Source organism: Panicum hallii, chromosome 2 (assembly GCF_002211085.1).
Source record: "Panicum hallii strain FIL2 chromosome 2, PHallii_v3.1, whole genome shotgun sequence".
Classification (NCBI taxonomy): domain Eukaryota; kingdom Viridiplantae; phylum Streptophyta; class Magnoliopsida; order Poales; family Poaceae; genus Panicum; species Panicum hallii.
The window spans coordinates 49,435,585-49,458,730 of record NC_038043.1 but is presented as its reverse complement, the minus strand read 5'-3'; the positions used below and the strand labels follow the sequence as shown (position 1 = coordinate 49,458,730).

The 23,146-nt window shown below is 48.6% G+C and overlaps 5 protein-coding genes and 1 non-coding gene across 8 annotated transcripts; 1 reads left to right on the top strand and 5 right to left on the bottom strand.

Moving 5' to 3' along the window:
* Positions 1 to 525: 525 nt before the first annotated feature.
* Positions 526 to 1,056, top strand: LOC112883109 (zinc finger protein 10-like). Its single transcript, XM_025948342.1, has one exon. The coding sequence runs from the start codon at positions 526 to 528 to the stop codon at positions 1,054 to 1,056; it is 531 nt and encodes a 176-aa protein (XP_025804127.1).
* Positions 1,057 to 3,665: 2,609 nt separating this feature from the next.
* LOC112881195 (F-box protein At5g03100-like) lies at positions 3,666 to 5,219 on the bottom strand. Its single transcript, XM_025945881.1, has 3 exons — positions 5,118 to 5,219; positions 4,045 to 4,911; positions 3,666 to 3,941 (listed from the first exon to the last, which is right to left on the bottom strand). The coding sequence occupies exons 1-3, from the start codon at positions 5,217 to 5,219 to the stop codon at positions 3,666 to 3,668; spliced, it is 1,245 nt and encodes a 414-aa protein (XP_025801666.1).
* A 1,861-nt stretch (positions 5,220 to 7,080) lies between these two features.
* TRNAR-UCU lies at positions 7,081 to 7,153 on the bottom strand. The gene has a single exon. It is a non-coding gene; the product is annotated as a tRNA-Arg (tRNA).
* A 136-nt stretch (positions 7,154 to 7,289) lies between these two features.
* LOC112879359 (BTB/POZ domain-containing protein At3g05675) lies at positions 7,290 to 9,763 on the bottom strand. 3 transcript variants are annotated; one of them, XM_025943595.1, is made up of 2 exons: positions 9,735 to 9,763; positions 7,290 to 9,371 (listed from the first exon to the last, which is right to left on the bottom strand). In XM_025943595.1, exons 1-2 carry the CDS (start codon positions 9,758 to 9,760, stop codon positions 8,054 to 8,056), a joined length of 1,344 nt encoding a protein of 447 aa, XP_025799380.1. In that variant the 5' UTR covers positions 9,761 to 9,763; the 3' UTR covers positions 7,290 to 8,053. The 3 variants fall into 3 exon arrangements, with proteins under 3 accessions (XP_025799380.1, XP_025799381.1, XP_025799382.1); XM_025943596.1 differs by lacking the exon at positions 9,735 to 9,763 and adding an exon at positions 9,515 to 9,715; XM_025943597.1 differs by lacking the exon at positions 9,735 to 9,763 and adding an exon at positions 9,515 to 9,715 and having other exon boundaries at positions 7,290 to 9,368.
* A 33-nt stretch (positions 9,764 to 9,796) lies between these two features.
* Positions 9,797 to 17,179, bottom strand: LOC112879358 (cyclic nucleotide-gated ion channel 17-like). Its single transcript, XM_025943594.1, has 7 exons — positions 16,854 to 17,179; positions 13,591 to 14,095; positions 12,708 to 12,920; positions 12,066 to 12,370; positions 11,826 to 11,937; positions 10,906 to 11,142; positions 9,797 to 10,713 (listed from the first exon to the last, which is right to left on the bottom strand). The coding sequence occupies exons 1-7, from the start codon at positions 16,907 to 16,909 to the stop codon at positions 10,006 to 10,008; spliced, it is 2,136 nt and encodes a 711-aa protein (XP_025799379.1). The 5' UTR covers positions 16,910 to 17,179; the 3' UTR covers positions 9,797 to 10,005.
* An 839-nt stretch (positions 17,180 to 18,018) lies between these two features.
* On the bottom strand, positions 18,019 to 22,124 carry LOC112882165 (trihelix transcription factor ASIL1-like). The gene is made up of 2 exons (XM_025947150.1): positions 20,007 to 22,124; positions 18,019 to 18,368 (listed from the first exon to the last, which is right to left on the bottom strand). The coding sequence occupies exons 1-2, from the start codon at positions 20,998 to 21,000 to the stop codon at positions 18,358 to 18,360; spliced, it is 1,005 nt and encodes a 334-aa protein (XP_025802935.1). The 5' UTR covers positions 21,001 to 22,124; the 3' UTR covers positions 18,019 to 18,357.
* Positions 22,125 to 23,146: the final 1,022 nt, after the last annotated feature.

Below are 23,146 nucleotides of genomic sequence, written 5' to 3'. Positions count from 1 at the left end.
GTCAGGGAAGCAGGGTAGCCCCCCACACCTGAATATCTGGGAGATCCACTGGCTGGACGCGCCACGCATTCACGCACGTGCGCCGCGCTCCACTGTTCACGGCTCGTCCGCTAGCCCAGCCGCTAAGCCCTAGCAGCCCGGCCTCCTTTCACCTCACCGGCCTGCACGTCGGCCGGCCGATGAGTTGGCCGCGGGGAACTCGACCTTCAACTTGTGCGTCTACGAGGGAGGAAGGCGTACACCTCCGAATACGCCACGTACGTACACCCGCGCGCGCACCTGCACTACCAAAGCGTACGTGCACACGAGTAGAAGTTGACCGGACCCGCCGGCCGGCGCTTGCCTTTATATACCGGGGCTCTCACGCTGCCACACTCTGCTGCGTTCCGGGAGGTTCTTCTTGGTGTCCACCGGCCTCGAGCCTCCGAAGTCCGAACTCGCGATACCACTTGTTAGCTCTCCCGTCCCCGCTTCCTCCTTTCCCAACACCACAGCGGAGAAAGGCTCGGGCGCTTCCTCCGGCCGATGGAGAACAACGAGCCGGTGGCGGCGTCGGGCGCTCACGGCGGCGTCAGCCTCGACCTGCGCCTCGACGACCTCTCCCCCCGCCGCCGCCGCTCCCCCGCCGCCGGCGTCGACGACCGCCGCCCGCCGGGGGAGGCCTTCGCCTGCAACTACTGCCACCGCCGGTTCTACAGCTCGCAGGCGCTGGGCGGCCACCAGAACGCGCACAAGCTCGAGCGCACCCTCGCCAAGCGCAGCCGGGACATCCTCGCCGCCCCCGCGCCGCCGCCGTCACCGGCCGCCGTCTTCCGCTCCGCGACGCCGCGAGGCGACGACAACAGGGACGATGGCTTCCTGCTGCCGGCGACGTACACCTCCACGCGGTCCGCGGGCGCGGAGGACGCCACGGCGCAGCAGGCGGCGCCGCCGCCGACACCGAGCGTCGTGATGGACATGGCGGGCTGGGGGGCTGAGGCCGACGGCGGCTGCGGACGCCTCGGCCTCGGCCACGGCCGGAACGGCGAGGAGATCGACCTGTCGCTCAAGCTCTGATAGATCAGATGCTTGCATGCTTGCTTGCTTCATCAGTTGTTGCATCTGCAGGCGTACGCCCAATCTCTCTCTCTCTCTCTCTCTCTCTCTCTCTCTCTCTCTCTCTCCGGCCGATCCATTGCAAGTCGCCTTAGCTAATTAATTGCTTCCTAGCTACCCCACTCTTTGATCAGGTGCTCTCTAAGCTTTGACTAGCTAAGCTAGCATATATAGTCGCTACACAACTTGCTGCAACAACTAATAATCCTAGATCTATATATAGCTAGGCCTCTCCATATATATGGTCTCATTTATTATTTATCTACCTATAGGTATCATGGACATCATGGTTATATGTATATTTCCTGCATGCTCTAAAATGTTTGCATACATGTGTTGATCACAGTTGATGAGCTAGCATATTATATGGTCCCAGAGAAAGCTATCAATTTAATTATTGAGAATAAGCCACAAAAATGTATCTAGCGATGGTTCATTTGTTTTCCAAAATGATAAGATCTTTGCGCGTCATCTTTATAGAAGTACTCAAAGAGCACAAATGTTTGGAAAAGTTCAGCTGTCGGCTACATGTGGCCTAAGCAGAATGCCAAAACCCAGAAGAAAAGAATATCAAGTGTCTATTGCAGGGAGAATTAACAAGTTAAATATGCTCCACTTCTACTTTTGTTTTTCTCGTGCTGTAAAAAACTACCCGACTGAAATCACTCAACATGTCAGGGCTACCACCAAACAAGTAAGCAAGGGCTCCATCATGTTGCTGTTTTGGTTTGGTAAATTGGTAGGGCTGTTCTTGCCTTTGCTTGGATCTTTGGTAAAGTTGCGGCTAGCTATAGGTTTCTTCTCGGAACTTGCTTTTGCCAGACTGCAAGAGTCTTTGCTAGATATATATATATATAGCTCCCCAGCGCGCTCTGAATGGAAAACGCACTGGGCCGCCCGGGGCTCAGGATCTTTCAGTAGTTACAGGACGTAGCTAGATGCGATCATATCACTGCAATGCTGTTGCACGATGCGTGTCGAGGCATCGGCCGATTAGATGTTTACTGAACACACAAGCTATGGAGTATACGCATGGTAAACTTACTACATGCCTGAATGGATGTTCAAGCAGAAGGCTTACTCGTTCTGCACAAGTTGTGACCCCGCACGCATCCAGGGTGACAAGCCATACTGGAGCACCTGCCGCTTTGGGGCGACATGGACAGTGGAAATTTGACGTTTTCGGACAAGGTTAGCATGTGGCCTGTCACGGAGAAACGGAGCTGGGTAGCAAGACTTTGGTGTTCCTTTTCTGAAAGTTGATTTGCCATGGCGGTGATGGCAAGTATAGACTACAGACTAATGCGGCCGCGCAAAGAAAGAAAAAAAAGGTAGTAGTAAACGGTCGATGGAGAGCTGCTTATCGATATCTATCTTGTGAGTGTTGCTTGAGTGTACCGCCCAAGTAGGAAACTAGCTAGATGCCAGCACCGCACCAATGCAAGTTCACATTTTTTTTTTCAGTTCAGATCAATCACATACATATATGTAGTAGCGTCAACAATCTCTCAGAACATATTATCTAAAGAAAATCTCTCGGAACAGTGCGGTGATATAGACTAATACTAGCCTAATGCGTCATCAAGGAGTCATATCAAACTGATTCTTTGAAAAGAAAACACTTGAAGCTTGGAATGAATCAACAGTTAGTCGCGTTCAACTTGTCACTAACATATATTGTGATTTGCAATAGGCTAAGCGGTTTCTGAAACGATTTCCCTGTTGGCGTATGCATATTAAACTAGCTATCAGGCAGTGTACGTATGCTGGTACAAATTAACCTATGTATGCATGCATGCATGCAAGCAGCTGATAGCTGCCCCCTAATAATATAAATCCTAATATATATAGCTAGCATGGAAAAAGCATAGCTTAATCAATGCACAATACTGCCTTATTGGAAGCTAGCTATCTAGGTGCATGGCTATAAGATGGCGACAACGGCATGTGTCAGTGCCCAGAGCTGCTGCCCTAATCTCGCGCGCTTGATTCTTTTCCTCCTCCTGCACAGTCACAATCATAGCTTAATCCTAGTGCATGTGACTAACACAAACACAAGAGAAATCACAGTCCTGAAGACACCTACCAGCTCAAGTCACCACCGGCAGCTTCTTCAGGCAGAGCAAGACTCCAAAACCGGACCGCCGCCGCTGATTGGTCGTCTACAGCAGACTCGCCGGCAGCTAGCAGCAACAGCCGAGAGCACACGCACGTCCCGTTCGAGAAGAGCATGGCAGCTGGGAATTAAAGTCAATCGAGCTGCATATCCAGCATGCGATCCGCGACGGGACATGAGCTTGCCTAGCACCGGCTCGGGCAAGCATCGCGTCGTATCCGCGCTGCCGAACCGTGCCGTCGCGATGTCTCGGGGGGCGCGCGCGGTGATGGGTTCAGGAGACGGAAATCTCAGGGAGGACATCGACATCGACATCGTGTTGGAGCCAGATGAGGCAAACGGACAGCCAGGCAGTACCGATGATGAGCGTGCCGTGCGCGCGCAGGCTCCTAGCCACGCAGTTCAGCTAGCTTACGTCACGGTGTAGTATCCATGCCATGGTCGTAGCGTCCTATCAGTGGTGAGGAAGGAAACCCTTGGTTACTCTACTTCTTCCTGAACTGTTCTTCAATCCAACCGTGGCGCGTCCTTCAATCCAACCATTGCTAGCATTCCTAAACCGTAAAACAAGCCTGATTGACTCTATCACCCTCGCATTCAATACAAAGAACTTGACAAAGTTAACGTGTGACTCATTGGCTCCATAGTTTCTCAACACAATTTTCTTCAGGCGGATGTTGATATGATTGTGGTTATTACCCCACACATTTTCACTCCCTTCGGATAATGTCTGAAAAGGCCAAATAAACAGAAAAATCTGAAGGTTGACACCATGATGAAGCAAAAGAGACTTGAGATTCTTGTGAAGATAAAAGTGAGGACGACGCATATACCTGAAAAACTGTGGGGCCAATCTCAAGTCTGGGATAGTGGTCATAGATATGTCCCAAAATACCCAGTTTTGGCGCCGACATCACGCAGATGTCCATCTTGTGATGTGACATAGCCTTATGATGATGAAATCTCTCCAGGCAGGGAGCATCCTCGATGATGAGTTGCTGCAAACGGAGGTCTCCCACACCTCGACCTACATCAATGCTTCTGAGGGTAGGGGACGCGATCCGGACACGAGAGCAGCCGTCGTTGTAAGTTAGCAGCAACCTCTGCAGGGCAGGGCAGCCGGCGAGCAAGGCATGCAGAGAGCTCTCCGAGTCCGAGATGATGGCATGTGAAAGCTGCAGCTCTTCGAGGACCGGCAAGCGGATACTGATTCCATCCGGGAAACGGCAGGACCAGAATCTGGCGATGCGAAGCGTGCACGAGAAGCGGAGCGCTGATGCGGGCAGCGGCGGAGGATTCCGCCGATCCCGAAACGGAATGTCGAGGCGGAAGTCGAGCTCCTGGAGGTTGTTGAGAGCGCGGGAGCGGAGCCAGCCGTCCAGGATCGCGGCGGAGCGGGAGCGGGAGTGGGAATGGAGCTCGTTATAGTAGCGCGCGGGCGTGGAGAAGCAGCGACCGGGGCCCGGGTGCGAGGAGAGGATGCGGTGGACCTTACCCAGAGGGACGGGTTGGGAGCGGAGGTCCAGGTTGAGAGGAGCGGAGCGCCAGATGCGGCGCCACCGGGAGGAGAGGACCTGCGTGCGGGCGCCGTCCTTGGCGGGGAGGCGGGAGACGATGTCGCCGAGGATGGTGTCGGGAAGGTCGCTGATGCGGTCCACGCTTTGCCCTTCCCCTTCTTCTGCTCGCAGTCGAAGCCTCCCCTTCCATTGGCTCCGGTGACCACCCGCAGGGCGTATCTGGAATGGCGGCCGCCGGCCGCCGGCGGTGGACATTGTTTTTTTCTTCTTCTTTTGACTAGGGGAATTTGGGGAATTGGAACGGTCACGAGCGGTTCAAGCAGAGACCCTTATTTTTTTTTTCTCGTGAGAGAGGGGAGCGGGCGATACTGGGCTCTCTGCTTGTACACCATCTGCTGATAGGCCCGGCCCAGGAGAAGGAGGCCACCTCCTGGGCTGGGCAGCCGCTTGGTTGGGATCAGTCCAGTCCAGTCCAGTCCAGTCTTCCCCATTGAACGCTTGCTTCTTTAGCTCCCTGCCTGATTCGATGGAAATTACCTCAAAAAAAAAAAAATCTGTACCGACGCATCGATCGGTCGATTAGATGTTCAGCAGGAACACACAGCGCAGCATCCATGTATCCTTGGAGTGTACGCATTGTAAACTTGCAGGCATGCTCACGACGAACGCTTACTCTTTCTACACGAGTTCTTGCCCAGCACAAATCCAGGATGTGCTGTGCCAGATCCGAACACCTGCCGCTTTGGGGGACGTTTAGTCAGTGGGAACTTGGTGGCGTTTACGGGCATGATCAGCATGCGCCCTTGTCGCGGAGCTATCGACAGGTCTTTTTCAGAAAGTTGATTTGCCATGGCAGTGATAACAAGTACTTGTGGAGTTGTGATCACGAAGAAAAGAAGAGTAGAGTTGGAAACCTCGTAGACGTTAGCACCGCGCGCATGGTGTATGATTCTGTTTTTTATTTTTCTGCGCAACAGAATCACTTTAAACTTGGAATCAGCAGAAACTAGTTGTGTTCGACCCGTCAGATACACTCTGCTGGTGTACGCATAAATAAAACACAATATATTAATTACAGATGGCGTCAACTGCAAAGCTTTGGGTATGTTTGGATGCGCTAAAATTAAATATTAAATTTTAGCACCTATTAGCACTCGTATTCTTGCTAAATTTTTTTAGTCTTGGTTAAAATTTAGTCCCATCCCATTAGCACTTGTGTTTGAAGAAACTAGTACTAAAATTCAGCACTTTTAGGCGTTAGCATTTCGATCCAAACATCCTTTTAATCGATGCGCGTTACATTACACAACGGTCATAAGGAACAGGGCATGGCGTACTTGACGACTTCACGGGCGAGCTATGTCTGCCTCCCCAATCTCACCTGTTTCCTCCTTGCTCATTGCTGAACAATCACAATTCACAATCCTGGTAGCTGCATCCTAAGAAGCCGTAATAAGCATCTCCAACAGATTACTCTATTGCTAATACTATTTTTTATATTTTTAGCAGTGAGTGCTGTAGCAGATTACTCAATGAATAGAATAGAGGGAGCAATTCTCCTACATTTGAGTAAGAGGGAGGTGTATTTTGACGATTTACCAAAGTATTAGCGATGGAATTGGTAATCTGCTGGAGCATCTCCCATTACCAAAGGGTAAAAGGATAGTTTTTGGATGTCAGGGGGCGATACTGAGACGCTACCGATCGAGCAAGAGTCCGAACCGGTCAGTAATCTGCACCCGGTGATTGGTCGCCAACGACTTGTTGCCAGCTGACGATGCGTGTTGATCAGCTGCTTGCTCCTGCCTGGTGTCCTGGTCAAATAATGTCGACAAGATCAAAGCACATGCGTGCGTGTACGTGCGTTCACGTCCTGAGCACATATATAGCTAGCCACATCTGATGCCTGAAAGGTCGAGTATGGTGGCTAGCCGCCAGCGTATGCATCTGATGATCGATGACTGATCAGCTGCTAGCACAAGCTCGCGCAGACAGCTGCCAGACCGCGGCATTGATCGATCCCTCTCGGTAACGGCGGCAAGGGGGGTTTCAGGAGAAAGCTCAAGGAGTGGATAGAGCACATCTTGTTGGAGCCAGATTAGGCAACGAGAGGACAGCCAAGCGCTAGTACTGGGGCACAGGGACACGCACGCACTGAGGATGAACTTGCCGTGCCTCAGCATCTCAGCTGCAGATCATCTGCTAAGGTGAGGATTAGCTTACATTATACTGTAGGCCGGTGCAATTGACGTCGTACGGGCGGCATCGACGGGTCGTGTCATCTTCTATCACACGAGTCCGTGGTGACCTGTGAGTTCAGCTTGGGTCAAAAAAACCAAAAAAAATATAATTCACGCCCAGTGGGACTCGAACCCACAATCGCCTGATTAGAAGTCAGACGCCTTATCCATTAGGCCATGGGCGCTGTTATATTCTGCGAGGCTCGGTAAACGTATTACTACTAAGGGTCGAAGTTCGTTAATTCGCTGCCTACTACTCCACTAGTACTACGCGACCTAGAACATGGTGGTAAGCGGTGACTCAACAATGAAGCCCTCACGAACAAAAGAGGCAGGCACATGGATGCTCATGATTAACACCCGAACAATTAACATGTCACACAACCAATCCCCGATTCCTTTCTCAAGGACAAGGTTAACTGATCACACCAACTTATTACTAGCTAGCTTCTTTTCCAAAAGCAGGAAATGATGCCCTATTAATCACAGACTGTTGCATAGTCCAGCGAGGGACTTTGTGTAATCTCCTATATGGTTGCCCTCCCGCCTGTCAAGAGTCGGGCACTTGATGTTATCAAGATTCAGGTCATGTACTGTGATATACTGATATTGCCAATTCCAACAGTGACCACAGATATGAGATCGCCCATTCCGGCAGCAAGAGCCGTTTTCTGCACCGCCCATGCGGCTCTGCCTCCAGCATCTCGCTTGAAATCTGAGCGTCTTCTAACAAAAATGGCGATGGACTCGTCCAGTTCAGGTATTTCTGGTTTGCTCTGGCCATTTGTCAACCACAGCAGTGCTTATTCCGGTTTTGCAGCATAGCTTCAATCACACATAGACAGACCATGACTTGGGTATGTTGACCAGGATATTCTGTCATCTCTATAGTGGTGTCTACTGCTGCGCATTCCATCAGACATGCTCAATGTAAGTTCATAAGGGGAGATAATCCACCAAAAATTAACTGACAACAAAACTGATCATCAGTGGTGAGTTGGAATCATAACAATGGAACTCCATGATGATTGTTTCAGTGAAAGGCAGACACTCAATCCTATAAGGAGAAGTCTGACAGTCAAGAATCAAGATACCCGATCGATGTTGCTCAAGAAAGAGAGCCTTCTTTTGGCAACCTTCGATCTATAACACCAGGCTTCAAATGCCTCTGTCAAGTCAGGATATCGGACATGCTTCGACTGGAGCCATTCTGATAAAATCTCAGCTTGACTATTCGACGGCAGTGTCAGCACAATTGAAACGATTGCTGACTCCAAGCACTGCCAGACCTCGTTGTCCAGGTTTGCCTTTGGTGTCTCGGCATCACCGTCATCATCATCGTGATTGGCCTGAACAATCAAAGACTTTGTTGTCCTTGCGAAGGTAATCCAGACATTCACCATATGATGACGTTTCTCAGTTGGAAGAACAATATTGCCAAACGCAGCGGCCTCCAGTACCTTTGCAGACACCTCTACCACCTTCAGCCTGGTCTTCAGACAGTCATACCCAGGGCATACTGCATCAATAGCTTCAACCACATCAGACGACACTCCAACCCAGTAGAGAACAATGCACTTCATCATCTCAAGCTTGCTCAAGATCTGACAGGCCCAGGAGACGTCACAAACAAAAGTATGCAGCTCCAGCTGAAGTTCGCCGATGTCACCAACAAGAGATGTTTCCTTATTTTTCGTCAGTATAGAACTCAGGAAATCACTGAACCTGCTCAGCAAACCAGTGACACAACCCTTCACCTGAGACTTGACATTGACGTTGTCAAGGGCTATCAATGGTGCGTCGTCATCTTCGGTGAGCATATACTCAAGCTGCTCCTGAGCTGCAGACTTGAGCTCCCGCGCCGGACCAGCTGCCGACGAGCGCGTCGCGTGCCGGAACGCCGAAAGGAAGATGCGGGTCACCGGAGCCGGATCGATCGGCCGGAGACGCGCAAGGATGCATTCGTACTGCGCGCCGAGGCAGGGGACGGTCCTCAGAATCTCCTCCTCGTCGGCCTCGTCCCAGGGGGCGGCCTCGATGTAGCCGGCGCAGGCGGCGGCGATCTGGGCGCAGCCGAGGCTCACGGCGGCCTGGAGCACGCCGAGCGCGCCGCGGACGCCGAAGCGGGAGCAGGGCTCGGCGGCGTATAGGAGGCGGAGCGCGGTGACATGGGAGCTGAGGTCGAGCTCCTGGCAGTAGACCTCGACGCAATAGCGCGAGCCGAGGATCTGGCACGTCGGCCAGGCATCGGAGAGGCGGTCGGCGATGTAGGTGCTGCCCGCGGCGAGGACGGTGGAGTGGCAGTAGAGCCACTCGTCGCGGCCCTCCGGCGTCCGTAGCCGCACCACCACGTCGCTGGTCGCCTGGTCGCCGATCTTGGGCCGCCCCGCCCTCATGCCACTGCTGGATTGGGGAGCGAAACGACCATCACGAACAGCATAGCTCAGCTATCGGAGCATAACTTTGCCAAGAGAAAAACGCAAAACAAAATCGGAATCGAACGAAGAAGGGAGGGGATTAGCAGCTTAATCTCATTTCAATCTCACTTCCTGCGGTGAAGACTGAGCGAGGAAGACGCCGACGAAGGCGAGGCTTGCAGGCGCGGCGGATAGGGGAGGTAGCTAGACGGGGCAGAGACCAGAGAGCAAAGCCAAATAGCACAAGAGCTTCAGGATCCCGAATCTCTATGTACATTGGACGGTGCTTGAGCTAAACCTTTTGTCACCCAGTGCTGTCCAAGTACTGGACAAGTCATTGATGCTGTACCTGAACTGGAGTACTGAACAGCGCATCGTCCAGATTCATTGGCATCTCTGAAACTGTGCATATGAGGCTTCAGAACTCTCAAAGTTCTTATGCACTGCAAAGATTAAGTCTATACATTATCAGGGTAGATTCTGGAGTTGAGGATGTAGATACAACTTTTCTATCACAATTAACAACACCTAAAACTCTTGCGCGGTAAAATCTAAAAGTTACAGTGGGGTACTAAGGTTGTAATTGTACAACATGTATTTCCAGTTGCAAAGCATCAGGTTCAATCGAAATGGTCTGCGGAGAAGTCGGGCTCATCAGGCTTCTGCAGCCTGCGAATAGCTGTGTCCTCAGCACGGAACCTTCTGGAAGCAGATGCGAGCTTATGCATATGGGCAATGGCACCCTCAGCAATCGTCCTACCACCGCTTGAGGTGCCTTCCTGTCTGGGCTTATTGGCAACTGGGTGATCCTCTGACCACCATGAGTATGACTCCCATCGGCTGAGGCTCTCAGCAAGCTTTCTTCTCTGGTGCTGCCGCCATGCCGCCTGGATGAAGCAGGCAGCCCATGTTCTCCAGTGGTGCGAATAGAACCGGAATGTGTGCTGGAGCTTCTTGCTGTGAAGCCTCCGGAACTGGTTTGCCACAAATTTGAGGTCCTCAGCTCGCAGGGCGAAAGCTTCAACCTCTGTGAGGCTCCGTACGGTCCTTGTGGAAAGCGGAAAGTGGACATTGGTCTTCGGAAGCAAAGCCCATGTCAGCAGCTCTTCACCTGCGAAATCACCTGGACGCAGGATGATGGAGTTGAAGAAGTTGCTACGGCCACCGTTGGTTGTTGAACTCTCCAGTTTGCCACGAATGATGAAAAGCATCTCGTTCACGGGATCACCCTCGCGAGAGATATATGTATTCTCAGGGCACAGGAAAGACACCAGCCGCTCACAGATGGCATCAAGAAGTTGGTCATCCATCTCAGAGAAAAAAGGGACCTGCATTGCAGAAAGGAGTAAAACACGTGCCGGGGAATGGATATAAAGTTTCAACTAGCTGTAGAAGCAATAGCAAACAGAGCGTCATTTTGTTTCTTTCCATCCAAATACAGCAAGTATTCCATCAGAAACTTTCAGAAACTAAAAATTCTACTTATTCAGCTGGGAAGATAGAGTATAACCACAACTTACACGTCGAACAAGGTCCAAACAAAGATGGCGCTGCACGTCCCGACGTATATCAGCAGGCAAAGCTTGCAAGATGGACTCCTCTTCTACTCCTCGTGTTGAAAGCCATTTAACTTGAACAAACCGCCGGACACGTTCTTGAAGGTGAGCTGGGAGTTGATGATGCCTCATCCACTCATCCATGTCCCTTTGCCTCAGTCTCCACTCTTCAAGCCTTTTACTGACAGACTGCAGGTATGTCTAAATGAAGAAGAATAGGAAGTAAGTGATCTCCGCATCAAAATCTAAGTGGGCTATTATCAATGTGGAAAATGGCTTACTGAATAAAGAAATAGTAACAGATTTATTATTTTTCAAACCATAAAATGGATATTCATACTTCATATATTTGATGCCCATTGTGCAAATGACAGAAAAATATGATAGCCCGGCACCTTTTTTTTCCCTCGAAAGGAGAACTGCCCGTCATTATATTAAGAAGGAATAAAGTTGAAAGTACACAGGGAGACAAAGTAACTAACAAAAAAAAGGAAAGAAATAAAAACAACACAAACACAAAAATAAAAACAACACAAACACAAAACACAAGGAAAAACAGAAAGAAAGCTGGAGTAAGAGCTGGGATGAACCAGAAGCTCTAGCTCCTCTCTCGTCTCTCCCTATTTCTCTATACTTGGAGCACCGGTCAACCAGTGAGCACATCAAGCTAAGATAGCATACCACTTATTGTGCACAATGAAACTGATAACATGGTAATTTTGCCAAATTAGTTCACTTTTAACAATTGCTTACCAGTTTATCGCATAGTGCAATTACTCATGCCAAGTTAATCCTAGGATTAACAAGGTAAGACAAGCATAAGTATGAACTATCAACTCAAAAACTTCCTATTGCAGTTCAGAAGAAAGAATTTATGAAACTACCTGCATATTGCCAATCAACTGAGCAAAGAGTATGAGACTGATAGCACCAATTGCTATTGCAAATGTGTTCTCAACAATAAACGCACTTGTCACTAGAGGATTCCCACTTGAACTGAAAAGGTGACAACAGATACAAAATAAGATTAACATTAGTAATTGTATTAGAGACATACAAACCCATCCCTATCTAAGAGGCAACTGAAAGAACATAAGGTAACAGAATAATATGATGGTCACTACCTAAGCTGCAGCAAGCCCCACCATAGACAAAAGAAGTATTTCTCAGCGAGTGGAGATGAGACAGCGCCTTTATTCAGTGCACTATAAAACATTCCGTAGTTAAAAGATATATTATTATTATTGGCATCACACTTCTTAAATATCCCTGTATTTTTCTGCCACTCATGATAACCATTCGAATCAATATTCTCACAGCTTATAAATCTAAGGCTGCAAGATGTATTCTTGAACTCCAGAAGGCACTGCTGATCCCAACATGTAATCTGCCGTTCAACGGAGAGAAGATAATATATTGCACCAGTAATCTGCAGCGATGCACACAGGTCATAAGTAACATTATATTAGTATCGAATATATAAAATGTAATGAAACGATTCAAGATTTTAGTAATAGCACTGTTTCACACAGTTGAGCTCACATGAATGTCTACTCTAAACAGTACTGTTTCTTTCTGCACATCACAAATCTGAATTTTAGTACAGGATATGTTTTGTCAAATCAGAAAGAAAGATTTTAGATCCCAAATGAAGAGAAGACAAGGCAACAACATCAGAAGCAAAGAAATCATGGCTTGTGATGTGCAAATTAGCAACCCCACGAATTTTATAAATAATTTGAAAGTGGCAAATGAGATGACCATACGTGGCTTGCAAGCATGTAGAGCAGAAGATTGTATGCTGCACCTCCCCAAGCTGACTTTGCAACTACTCCAACAGCTTTGATAATCTGATTGCTTAGAGGAACGATGAGATACATTCTTATGACATATTGAATCACAATTATGAGAGCAAATGTAGTGTTCCGAACGTTGTCGTCTGACCTTTTGATTACAGGCATAATTAACCACACAGTAACCTGCAAAACAAAGTTACGCCAGAAAAATTCAAGTCATCACTACAGAAGTGTTGCACTGTAAGACCAAGTCATGTTTATTCAACATTAGGGCTAACCATTGTTCAAAAAAATTTAGCTGTGCAGGCAACATTGCTCTACAAGAATTTAATTAAGCTAATTTGCCGATCACAATTGAATGTTATTGTTTTTGAATGTTTGCTTATGATCTAAAGTGGATTTGAATTAGCTTCAGATGATATCGGACACGAATACTTCAGAGTTCTGAAACATCAGCGCAACTATCTTTTTGCTCTTCCAGGTTGAAAGTTAGGGTCCACCTTTTTGAAGTCACAAGCTGGCTCTTACAATTATATCCTTCTGCCAAAAAATCAGCAAAGATAGGAGCCAGTAACTTCATCAGGAGGCACTGAACATATGACTTCATTTGATTACCTGATATTAAGGGAAATAACCCCATGGGGCCAACCCAAAGGCCAACCAAGCGAATCCTACCAAACCATATCACGTAGATGCTAATGAATCGATTTAGTGCAAAAGTATATGCATATGTTATTGTTATAGTTACTGAACATGAACTGAGCTGATTGTGGTACCACTAAAAATGGATGTAATATAAGCATTTAAATTAAACAACGAGAGATGCAACAACATAACTCTGTGAGGTCCTTACCTGTGGAAGTGGCACAGCTGCAAGTACGTCTACAAAGAAGTCAGTTCTGATATATCTTCGTCGAATCTTCTTAATATCCACAACAAGCTCTCCCTTTCCAAGGACCCGGGACTTCGGATCCACATATGCAGTGTGAAACTTGATAGCTATGTTCAACATGTAAAACAAATCAGCAAGTGATCGTACGATAGTGATTCCTATGCTCAGTCCCTGATCCTTGGCGACACATGAAGATCCATTATCATATTTTCTAACCAATGGAAGGTAATAGAAAAATGGATCAATGAAAAGAGCAAACAAACATGCCATAAGGTACACCCTGTTCCATCTCAGTACAATATTACTTCCAGGATCTAGAATACGCTGGTGCCATGGTTTGTTGCCTTCATTTAACACCTTAAGCTTCTCAGGATTCTTCACATCTAGTCTATTTGCACCAAATCTGTCGGCACGTACAGCTTGATATAATGGCTTAGATTGATTTTGTCTCTCGTCAGGAAAGATCCTAAAGGCAGGATAGAAACTTAGTTAGAAGAATAAGTAAAGTGTCAAAATGATTAACACATCAAGACCCATAATTTTGAAAAATCATGTGCTTCAAATCTTCACTGCTTTAAAAATCTCATTTCGTGTTAGTGATACGTCATCCTCGTCCAACTCCAACCCTCTGAGATATGCTAACAGGTGGGTGGGTGGCTGACGAGCCAGCTCGGCTCTTTAGGACTCATTTCATAACGACTGCGGGCAGAGCTAGGCTTTGATGTAGGGGTCACCTGACCTCGATGGATTTGTGAAAATCAGTGAGAATCACTGTTCAGCACCGCTCTCTAAAGGCAAAGACCTCAGCGTGCCATAGGAAAGACCCAGCCGCAATTTTCAGCTGGCTTCGCCCCTGATAACGAGCTAGCTCATTAAGGCTAACGAGCTGAAATCGAGTTTGGCTTGGTTCGTTCGAAAAGCTCGAGCCGGCTCATGAGCAGAGCATTGTTCAATATTAATGGTAAGATCAAAGGCGATATTAATAAACATATGATAATTTCAGGATGCTAATAATATCCAAAAGTGCAGCTCATGATGATGATATTACAGAAATAAATAACACAAATCAGTAACTTACAGAAATAAAAAACACAAAACAATAAATTACAGAAACAAATAGCACAAATCAATAAATTGAGATAAATAGATGTGTGGAGACTGAAAATAGACTTAATTAGCAACAGATTTGACTTACAAGTTGAATGACAATTTTTTTAGCCAAATAACAATACCACTGTGTTAATAAACAGTAAGTTTGGAATTGTCATATTTAGTAAGCCTAATGTGCCAATCGAATAGGTCACGAGTGGTTTACGAGCTGGCTCGTTAAGAAAATAAGCTGAAATCCAGGCTTGGCTCGGTTCATTTGAGAGGTCGAGCCAAGCTGAACTAAGATGAACCTATGAACAAGCCGAGCCGGCTAACAAGCCACAAGCTTTTCTACCAGAGTACCATTCCTAGGTGGGTCCGAATGCCTGATCCCATTCACCTCCGCAGCCACTGAGAGGTGGCGATCGTCTGTTTGATGCTACAGCCAGGCCTCCCCATCTGCTATTCTGCTTTATCCTCCGCTCCCATCTCGCAGCCCACTCCATCAGAGTGCCTCCTCCTCTCGGTGTCCACCTTAGCTCCTTCACCACATGCCATCACCAATTCTGATAATCGCCATCTCCACCCTCCACCGCCCACCAAAACCAACACCTTTGCCTTTTCACATTTACCTCACCAGAGTCATCACCACGACAGTGTACATCTCCGCTGCACTGAAGCAACAAATCGCGTTGCCACCACCTCTCTCCAGCACAAATGCGGGCTAATCTAGCGAGGCCAAGGTCTAGACCACTACAGCCACACCTGCAGCGGCATGTGCTCACCAGGCCGTGGAAGTGCACAGAGAAGGCTTGTGATGGCATGATCTGATGACGCCGCAAGATTTGGCCTTGCGACGGTGACTGGATCAAGCGGCGCATGGGCATGTAAGCAGATTGATGGCAACATTCCGTGGCTGGCACACTCCAACCTGGACGGTGATTCACATATCTTCCAAGCTAATCCTGTGATCTGACCTTTGTCTATGGTCGGTGATCAGCAATATGCCAGTCTGTGACATTTAGTTGGGCTGGCAAAAATGGCCAATGAGCTAATGTCCTGATTTGTATTCTGTAACAGGAAAGTTCTCTTTTCGTTGGATGCAATTTACATGCCATCAGCTTTTACCAGATTCCCATGAATCAGGCTTCTAATTATCAGGCAAACACTGTCAATTGTGGTGAAGGTAATGATTCCATGTTCGGTTGCGGAGACTGTAACGATCCCATACGATACTGCTTACCTTGTTTTGGTAGACATTTCTGAAAATATGTTTTGATTTTTTTCCTAACTTCGATGCAATGTTTCTGTTCCTCCAAAAAAAAAGATATAATGTTTCAAGTATCACGGAACTTCGTCCCAAATGCTTATGCAATGCATGTAGATTACAACAAAATTAGAGTGTTATATGTGATAACTAATGCTGTGTATTGCAATGGAAAGCTCTGTTATCATTTTTTTTCATGGTTGCAATTGGTTTGGTATTCTGTGGCAACGCTCGGGCATCCTGCTTGTATTGAGATTAACAGCTGATGAAGCATCTGAACACAGCATTCCCTGAAACATCTTCACCCTGATTGGCTATAACCATTAGTTCATCTATATATCCATAAAAGACTGGTTCAATTAAATGCACTTCTTTCCCTTTAAGGGCTAGAAACTCCCACATGAATCTTTAAAGACAAATAACCGTAGAAACTCTCCTTGAAAAGGAGAAAGAACTACACCACTTTCATTTCTACAGCCACTTTTCACTTATAATTCTGGACTTTGGGTTGATCTCCAACAAACCCCTCTTACTTTCAATCTTAAGATTTATCTCTACCCTCTATTCAATAAAGCAACTAAAATCCAGAGTCAAATCGGATCAAAGCTTTCAATTGGTCCTCTCCCACTCCTCGAGGTAGAGGGGGCATATCGCACAAGCTATACGCCAGACCTCGTATCCCCTCTTGGTTGGAATCGAGCATAAATCTTCCCGTCTCCGCTCTCTTGCTCCCCAAAAATCAAGCCAAAGTCAATCCATTCAGCAAAATTGTAACAGCTACTCATCGACTCCGGCAGGCCGATGCACGAGGTCAAAATTCAAATACATCGCAGAGGAAAAGGAAGCCGTGCGGAATCAAGAAACTCACCTGTTGTTAGGCCTCCTCTGCATCTCCACCTCATCCTGGACCCTGGACCCAAACATGGCGGCCGCGTCTGCTCTCCCACCCTCCACCCGTGCAAATCTGGCGCCGAACTGCAGCGAGGCCAGTCAGGGGATCAGAGGGGGAGCGCAGCGCTTCCGGTTCCAAATCACCACCATGGCAAACTCGAGACGCTCAATTTGACGATTCAGAAGAATGGAAGAACTCGAGTAGAAGGATAGAGATAGAAAAGAAAAATGCGATCTTTTTGCGGTTCTTTAGCCAGAGGGGGGAGATGGGAGGGTGGACCAAGTGGTGACTGCCGCTGCGACTCTGCCTGTTCGCATACTGCACACGTCCGGTGGCGGTCAAAAGCTTGGGCCACACAAGAAGCCCACACAAGCTGTGCAACACAGCCACTGACATGTGGGGACAAGTGTGTCTCGGTTACTAATATTCCAATTACAAAAATTATACTTTAACTGGCAATACTTTTTTGTGGGGGCGAATCTTACTGCCCGTGCAAAAATTTGATATAAAAGTTGTTTTGCCCATCCAAGAGCACTCGAGTTTTTTCAGCTGTTGAATGGCCATTTTTATCGTTGTGTTCTTCCGGCTAGCTGCTGCTTCTCTGTTCTCTTAACGATTGTGAGGCCCTACCCTGCACGGCAGCTTCTTTGCCACCGCCTCGTCCGTCACCACCCCAACCATGCTGCTTGCACAGTACCCATCCTCGGCTCTCCTGCCACGAATGCCAGGCTAGTTTTCTGTAGCGGCCTTACCTCTAACTAAACTCTTAACATCATCGGGTCGGAGAAGAAGCTCCACAAACGTAATCACCGAAAGATGATGGCGCTAAAAGCTTAGGTGCCAACCTCCAAAGGGACACCCGACTGCAATTGAGGTTTTCTCAAAAGATTTATCCTCAGTGTTATCGGACAGCAACAATTTTCTGGAACGGAGGTAGGAAGCAGTTCTCTATGTGATTGTTGCAGCAACAAAGACACGTCATTTTTAGAACTTTCACAAAAAAAAAACACAGTTCGGTTCATGTTTACTTTTGTTCTTCATTTAGCCGACCTTTGAATTGGATCCGATCCGCATAGTCAAACTCTCCGGAAAACTAGCTAAATTACATAGTCAAGTGGGTAAAGTCTCAGCAAGATACAGGTTATCACGCGAATGCTGCTTCATCTCTTCACAATATGGGGATGGGCTTGTACAAATGGCGGTTGTCAGTAGTTTACTTCAGGGACAGAAGGGGATAGATAGCTTTCAGACTTGTAAATCACTGGTTCAAATTTTTGCTTTTGTAATCCCACTAACGGGGTAACGACCATATTGTCGCTCTCATTATTGCATTTTTAATTTAATTTTACAGCTAACTATTTCTCCACGCGGTTGGATCAATCAGACACATACAATTGTGCACGAGAGGAGTGCAGCACCGAGGACACCTAAGGCCTGCTTTGGTAACAGAATCAGCTGCTGAGCATGAGAGAATGGCACATCACCCTGAACCTGAAAATTCACAAACCCAAGGGTGAGAAGATAATTGGCCACAGCAAAATAATATAAGGGAACAATGCAGCTACACAATTCAGTATATTGCTTCCTTTTCTTTTGAAAAGCAGTAGTATATTGCTTCTGGTACAAACAAAATTTGTTCTATGACTAAACAAGCACACCTGTAGAATTCTTTATTTCTTTTCATCCAAATTGAAATCTGAATACCTACATAACAGTAAAAGACTTGTGATATAAAAATGCAGAGTCCCTGATACAACACAATAACGACTGAGGCCACATGACAAACAAGGTAACAAACCGCAATAGAAACACTCGGAAGTAGGAACTGAGAAAAAAAAAGCACACAAGAACAAAAACCACTCAAAGCAGTTTCAACTTCTCAATGCAAATCCTTCAGGAACTTGGGAGCCCCTATTGTTTGCTTTATCTTCCTTCAAAAAAAAAGTGTTTGCTTTATCGAAACACAGTAACACATCATAGTGCTAAGCACAAGGCTATCAATATGGCATTTATGGCTGATTCTGCATATCGGCTAGCAAGTGCACAGATTCATCAGAAAAGAAGTATGGCTCAACTTTTATGAGGTCAATCTTGTTTACATAGAGGATCAGAGGATTCTTCTTAGAAAGTTAAAAATTTCACCTGAAAACAGAGGAAACAAGAAGTAATCCTAAATTTCAATGTTTTAAGCCTATTATTGACACACCAGTGCTTCCTAGAGTACACAGCCACTAAGTTCAGTCTATTAATATCCCCAGAATGTTGTCAGAATGATGGATCACTCTTGCAATTATACTTTTGGGATGTACAGAATTGTAGAATTGCACTTGAATACAAATCATTAACAATCAAGTGTGCTAAAGCATGCATATGGAGTAAGTAGATGGTATTTCACATTTACACTTTACTTCGAAGAATAAAAAAATATGGACTTGCAAGATCCTTTTATTGGAACCATGTGTTTGCAACATATGCGATAATTTTATTTAGGTCAAGTTGTTTTGGGGGTTGTGAAAGAGGTAAAATTGTATTCTATTCCATGCATTACACCAAATCTTCATTCTGAAACAAAATTGCATGCCCATTATATCAGTCTGCAATCAATCCCTTCATCACCAGTAAAGAAAATACGGTCCCAGAACGATATTTAAACTTAGCACATATGTCCAAGTACTATGGCAGGATCTCAACTCAAAATACCAATCAGGCTCCATGCATATTACAGGGGCTTTATATGCCCTGCCCAACTATTTACAGACGGTGAATATTTTGTACTGATGGTTTTGAGTCTTCAATGGAGAAATGATGATCCACAAAAATGGATTGCTAACACCCAGATAAGAATAAGAAAAGGCAGGTAACAACAGTGAAATAGAAATGTAACAGTCCTACCACTACATAAACTCTCAAGGTGTCCTACAATTTTACATAATGATCAACTTCTCACAGAGAAAACTGCTATAATTAATTTAGGCTGAAGTTTCCATCCTATCCATGAATTTCAGGAACACAGAGGTACAGACTTAGCAAATGGAGCACTCTCACAGAGAGAAAACTACACACTGATCCAATTTTAGGAACTTTTGAAGAATTATAAACATGCTATCAGTATGTCGTGTGGACACTAACCATTCTCGCCTTTCTTCGTATGCGTGTCCACTTCAGCTGTTACTGACGAACTGCCACCAGTCTTTCCACAGCCCTCTTTCAATCTCTTTGCAAAAAGCTTAGCGATCTGCAAGTGCGTTTTTGCCATGATTTCTGTTCTCTTGAGCTCCATCTCCCCCTTCTTAATCTCAGCTTCAACCCTCATCTTCTCTGTCTCCCTGCACATCTCCATTCTGGCATGCTCAATCTTCAAGTATGAGCTAGCCAGCAGCTCGATGCTCTTTGCTATATCAAACTCTGTGCTCTTTCTCTTCTTGGGCCGGTCCCAGACCTTGTCCACCTCCTCGGCGTCCTCGTTCGCCACCTTACTCCTCGGAGAGCTCACGTTGGCATCGCTATCTGCAGCCCTGCTCTCCTTCTGCACGCTGTTGTCAACTTTCTCCGCTTTCTCCGGGACAGCGCCATTTGTGTCAATGTTCATCAGATCAGAGAATACACCTGGACCCGCATCCGTCAACTGCGCGGTAAAATCTGCTTCTACCTCGGCCTCTGCTTTGGCCGGAGCCCGCAGGTCTATACTGTTGCTCAAATCTGCCTGTTGCACCTGACCGGAGCAGACGGCCGGCCCTTTGAGCAGCCCGTCCATGCGGGCAAAGAACCGCCAGGACGGGCCGGCGGCGGCGGGGCCTGCGCGCGCCACCGCGGCGGACTCCGCCCGGTACCGCTTCTTCATGGACTCGATCTTGTTCTTGCACTGATTGGGGGTCTTGGCGCTGTTGCCGCCGCCGCCTGGCGGCTTCCCCGCGGCCGCGGCGTCGTCGGCGCAATGCGCGGAGACCTCGCGGGCGATGTCGACCCAGTCGCTCCACTTGAGCTTGGCGCGGTTCCGCAGCAGCCACTTGGCCTCGTAGGCCTCGAGCAGGCGCACGATGCCGCTCTCGCTCCACTCGTCGCGCTTCTGCGGCGGCGCGGCGGCCGCCAGCGGCGCCGCGTCGGCGTCGGGGAGACCGTCCATGGCGGCGCGGAAGCCGGATAGGGAACCCAAATCTCGCAGCCCGCACAGGCCAAATGATTGGGGCGACCGAGGCCGTAGCTACGCCATGGCGAACAGCTCTGATGGAGTTTGTGGCATGTGGGATCTTTGCTGAAGCTACTGCCGCATGAGATCAAACAGCTGTGCCAGACTGAATTCTCAGAAAAGGAGGCACTCCAACCTTAAATTGCCCGATCAGACAGAAAGATCGCGGCAAAAGGGGCCCGGTGATGCTGAGACCTGAAAGCCCAGGAAAGCTTGACCAAAAGAAGCAAATTCCGGGGGGTGAAAACTTGCTTACACTAGAAAGGCAGGGCCGTTTGTTTCCACTGTGCACGCTGGCAGCAGATGGGCGCGTTCGAGCAGAAATTGCTCAGGACACGGAGGCGGGCTGGCCACGGCAGAGAGATTCAGCGGGACGAACAAGTCCCAGGTAAGCAAGCCGATGTCCGAACGGAACACGGAGAGGAAGAGGAGACCGAGCTGGTGAGCTGACTGAGCTGGGGGTGGGGGGCTCAAGAACAGTCAAGGCCAGGAACGAGAGGGAGCAGGGTGGCTCGACGGGAGCGGCGGGATCCGAGCTCCCAAATGCACAGGAGGAAGGGCGCGGAATTCCCGGGGAGAAAGAGGGAGTGCGCTGCGCTCGTCTCCTCCCTCCCTCCGCGGCTGGGTAGGAGAGGAGGGAATCGTCTTCGCGGGTGCGGGGCGGAAGAAAGGGAGGGAGCACGAGGTGGGGGAGCGCGGCCGCGGAAAGTGGGAGACCGGAACCGCCGCCCCGACTCGGCCCGTCGTCCTCTTCCGGGCGCGGGCGGCCTCCCACCGCCCGGCGCGCCAGCTGCGGGGGCCGCCGGGCCCCGCGCGTCAGCGAGGCGGCGTGGTGGAGTGGAGGCGCGCGTCGGACCGCATTCTGGGTTAGGCGGGGGCGGGGCGGGGCGGCCGCGGAGTGGGGCGTGACGCCAGCGCTGACCGGATCCGGGCGCGGGGCGGGAAGGATCGTGGGACTAGGAACGGGAACGAACGAACGCGTCCGCGGCGCGGGCAGGGGAGATTACGGGAGGGGGATCCCGTGTCGCGGCTCACGAATCAGAGCGCCGCGGCGGCGGCGGCGGCTACTAGCCGGTTGCTAGGCTTTCGTTTGCTGGCGTTGGCCGGCAGCGCGGTGGACTCTACCGTGCCGCGGCGCGGGAGCGGGGGTGGCGGGTGGGGGAAAGTCAGTGGGGCCGTGGTGGAACCCACCGCGTGCGGGGGTGCCCTCGTTTTCCACGGCAGCCAGCGGGCCGCGCGCGGCAGGCGGCCGCCCCGGCGGTTGGTGGCGACCTCCATGATCCCGCCCGTCCACGCGGCCGCGCCCGCGCGCCGCCCCCACCTCGCTTTCGATTTCCACTTGCCCCCGGTTGGTGGCCGCTGGCGTGGCAGCACCGCGGCATCCTTTTCTTCTTCCCCTGGCCGGCCGCGGGGCCGCGCTTGTCCGCCTTCGCGATGAAATTGCGCTGCGGAAACAGAAACGCTGCGGCTTCCGTTCTATTCTATCATTGCTGCTGCGGCTGACCGATTCGGGACGGCAACCGGTAGCAATTGGCTGCCGCCACCATTCGCGGTGGCAGGAAGAAGCCTGTCTGCTTCAGTCAGGAACGTGGTCACAATCTGAGAGTACTGACCTGGCTTTGCCGACGTGGGAGCGTACTGTAGGCGGTCAGAGCATCTCCAGCAGTTTTCTAATAAATATTTTTCAATAACTGCTAGTTATCACGGACATCCCAATAGCACTTATATTATTATTGGGAGAATTATTTTTCCAATCTCCTAATAATCTCATCCCAATCCAACTACTTTATTGGGAGAGTTACAACTCCTCCTTTTATTTAGGGAGAGCTGGGTGAATTATTAGGTTATCCCAATAATTATTAGGAAAAGAAAAAGATTAAGGGATACCGCTCGAGCACTATTTTCTTATCAACTCTCCCAATATATAGTAGTTGGATTGGGGAAAGGGAGACGGCTCAAGATGATCTTAGGTCAGGTAATTCGGATGCTAGCTATACTGAAGCAACTGTACGGTACAATTAAAACACAAGATTTAGGATGCGTTTGGATCCTTGGCAAGGATTACTATGGCCTCACTATGCTA

What these genes read in the sequence shown, in the direction of transcription:
- LOC112882165 (XM_025947150.1), bottom strand. Translation starts at nt 21,000, where the DNA reads ATGGACGGTCTCCCCGACGCCGACGCGGCGCCGCTGGCGGCCGCCGCG.
- LOC112879359 (XM_025943595.1), bottom strand. Translation starts at nt 9,760, where the DNA reads ATGCGCTGTTCAGTACTCCAGTTCAG. An exon ending in TGTTCAGTACTCCAGTTCAG is followed by an intron (nt 9,372 to 9,734) that starts GTACAGCATCAA and finishes TCCCCAATCCAG; the next exon opens with CAGTGGCATGAGGGCGGGGC.
- LOC112883109 (XM_025948342.1), top strand. Translation starts at nt 526, where the DNA reads ATGGAGAACAACGAGCCGGTGGCGGCGTCGGGCGCTCACGGCGGCGTC.
- LOC112879358 (XM_025943594.1), bottom strand. Translation starts at nt 16,909, where the DNA reads ATGTTTGGGTCCAGGGTCCAGGATGAGGTGGAGATGCAGAGGAGGCCT. An exon ending in AGTTGATTGGCAATATGCAG is followed by an intron (nt 11,143 to 11,825) that starts GTAGTTTCATAA and finishes TTCTTCATTTAG; the next exon opens with ACATACCTGCAGTCTGTCAG. An exon ending in GTTTGGACCTTGTTCGACGT is followed by an intron (nt 10,714 to 10,905) that starts GTAAGTTGTGGT and finishes TCTGCAATGCAG; the next exon opens with GTCCCTTTTTTCTCTGAGAT.
- LOC112881195 (XM_025945881.1), bottom strand. Translation starts at nt 5,219, where the DNA reads ATGGGGAAGACTGGACTGGACTGGACTGGACTGATCCCAACCAAGCGG. An exon ending in GCCGGGCCTATCAGCAGATG is followed by an intron (nt 4,912 to 5,117) that starts GTGTACAAGCAG and finishes AGCCAATGGAAG; the next exon opens with GGGAGGCTTCGACTGCGAGC. An exon ending in TTGGCCCCACAGTTTTTCAG is followed by an intron (nt 3,942 to 4,044) that starts GTATATGCGTCG and finishes TGGCCTTTTCAG; the next exon opens with ACATTATCCGAAGGGAGTGA.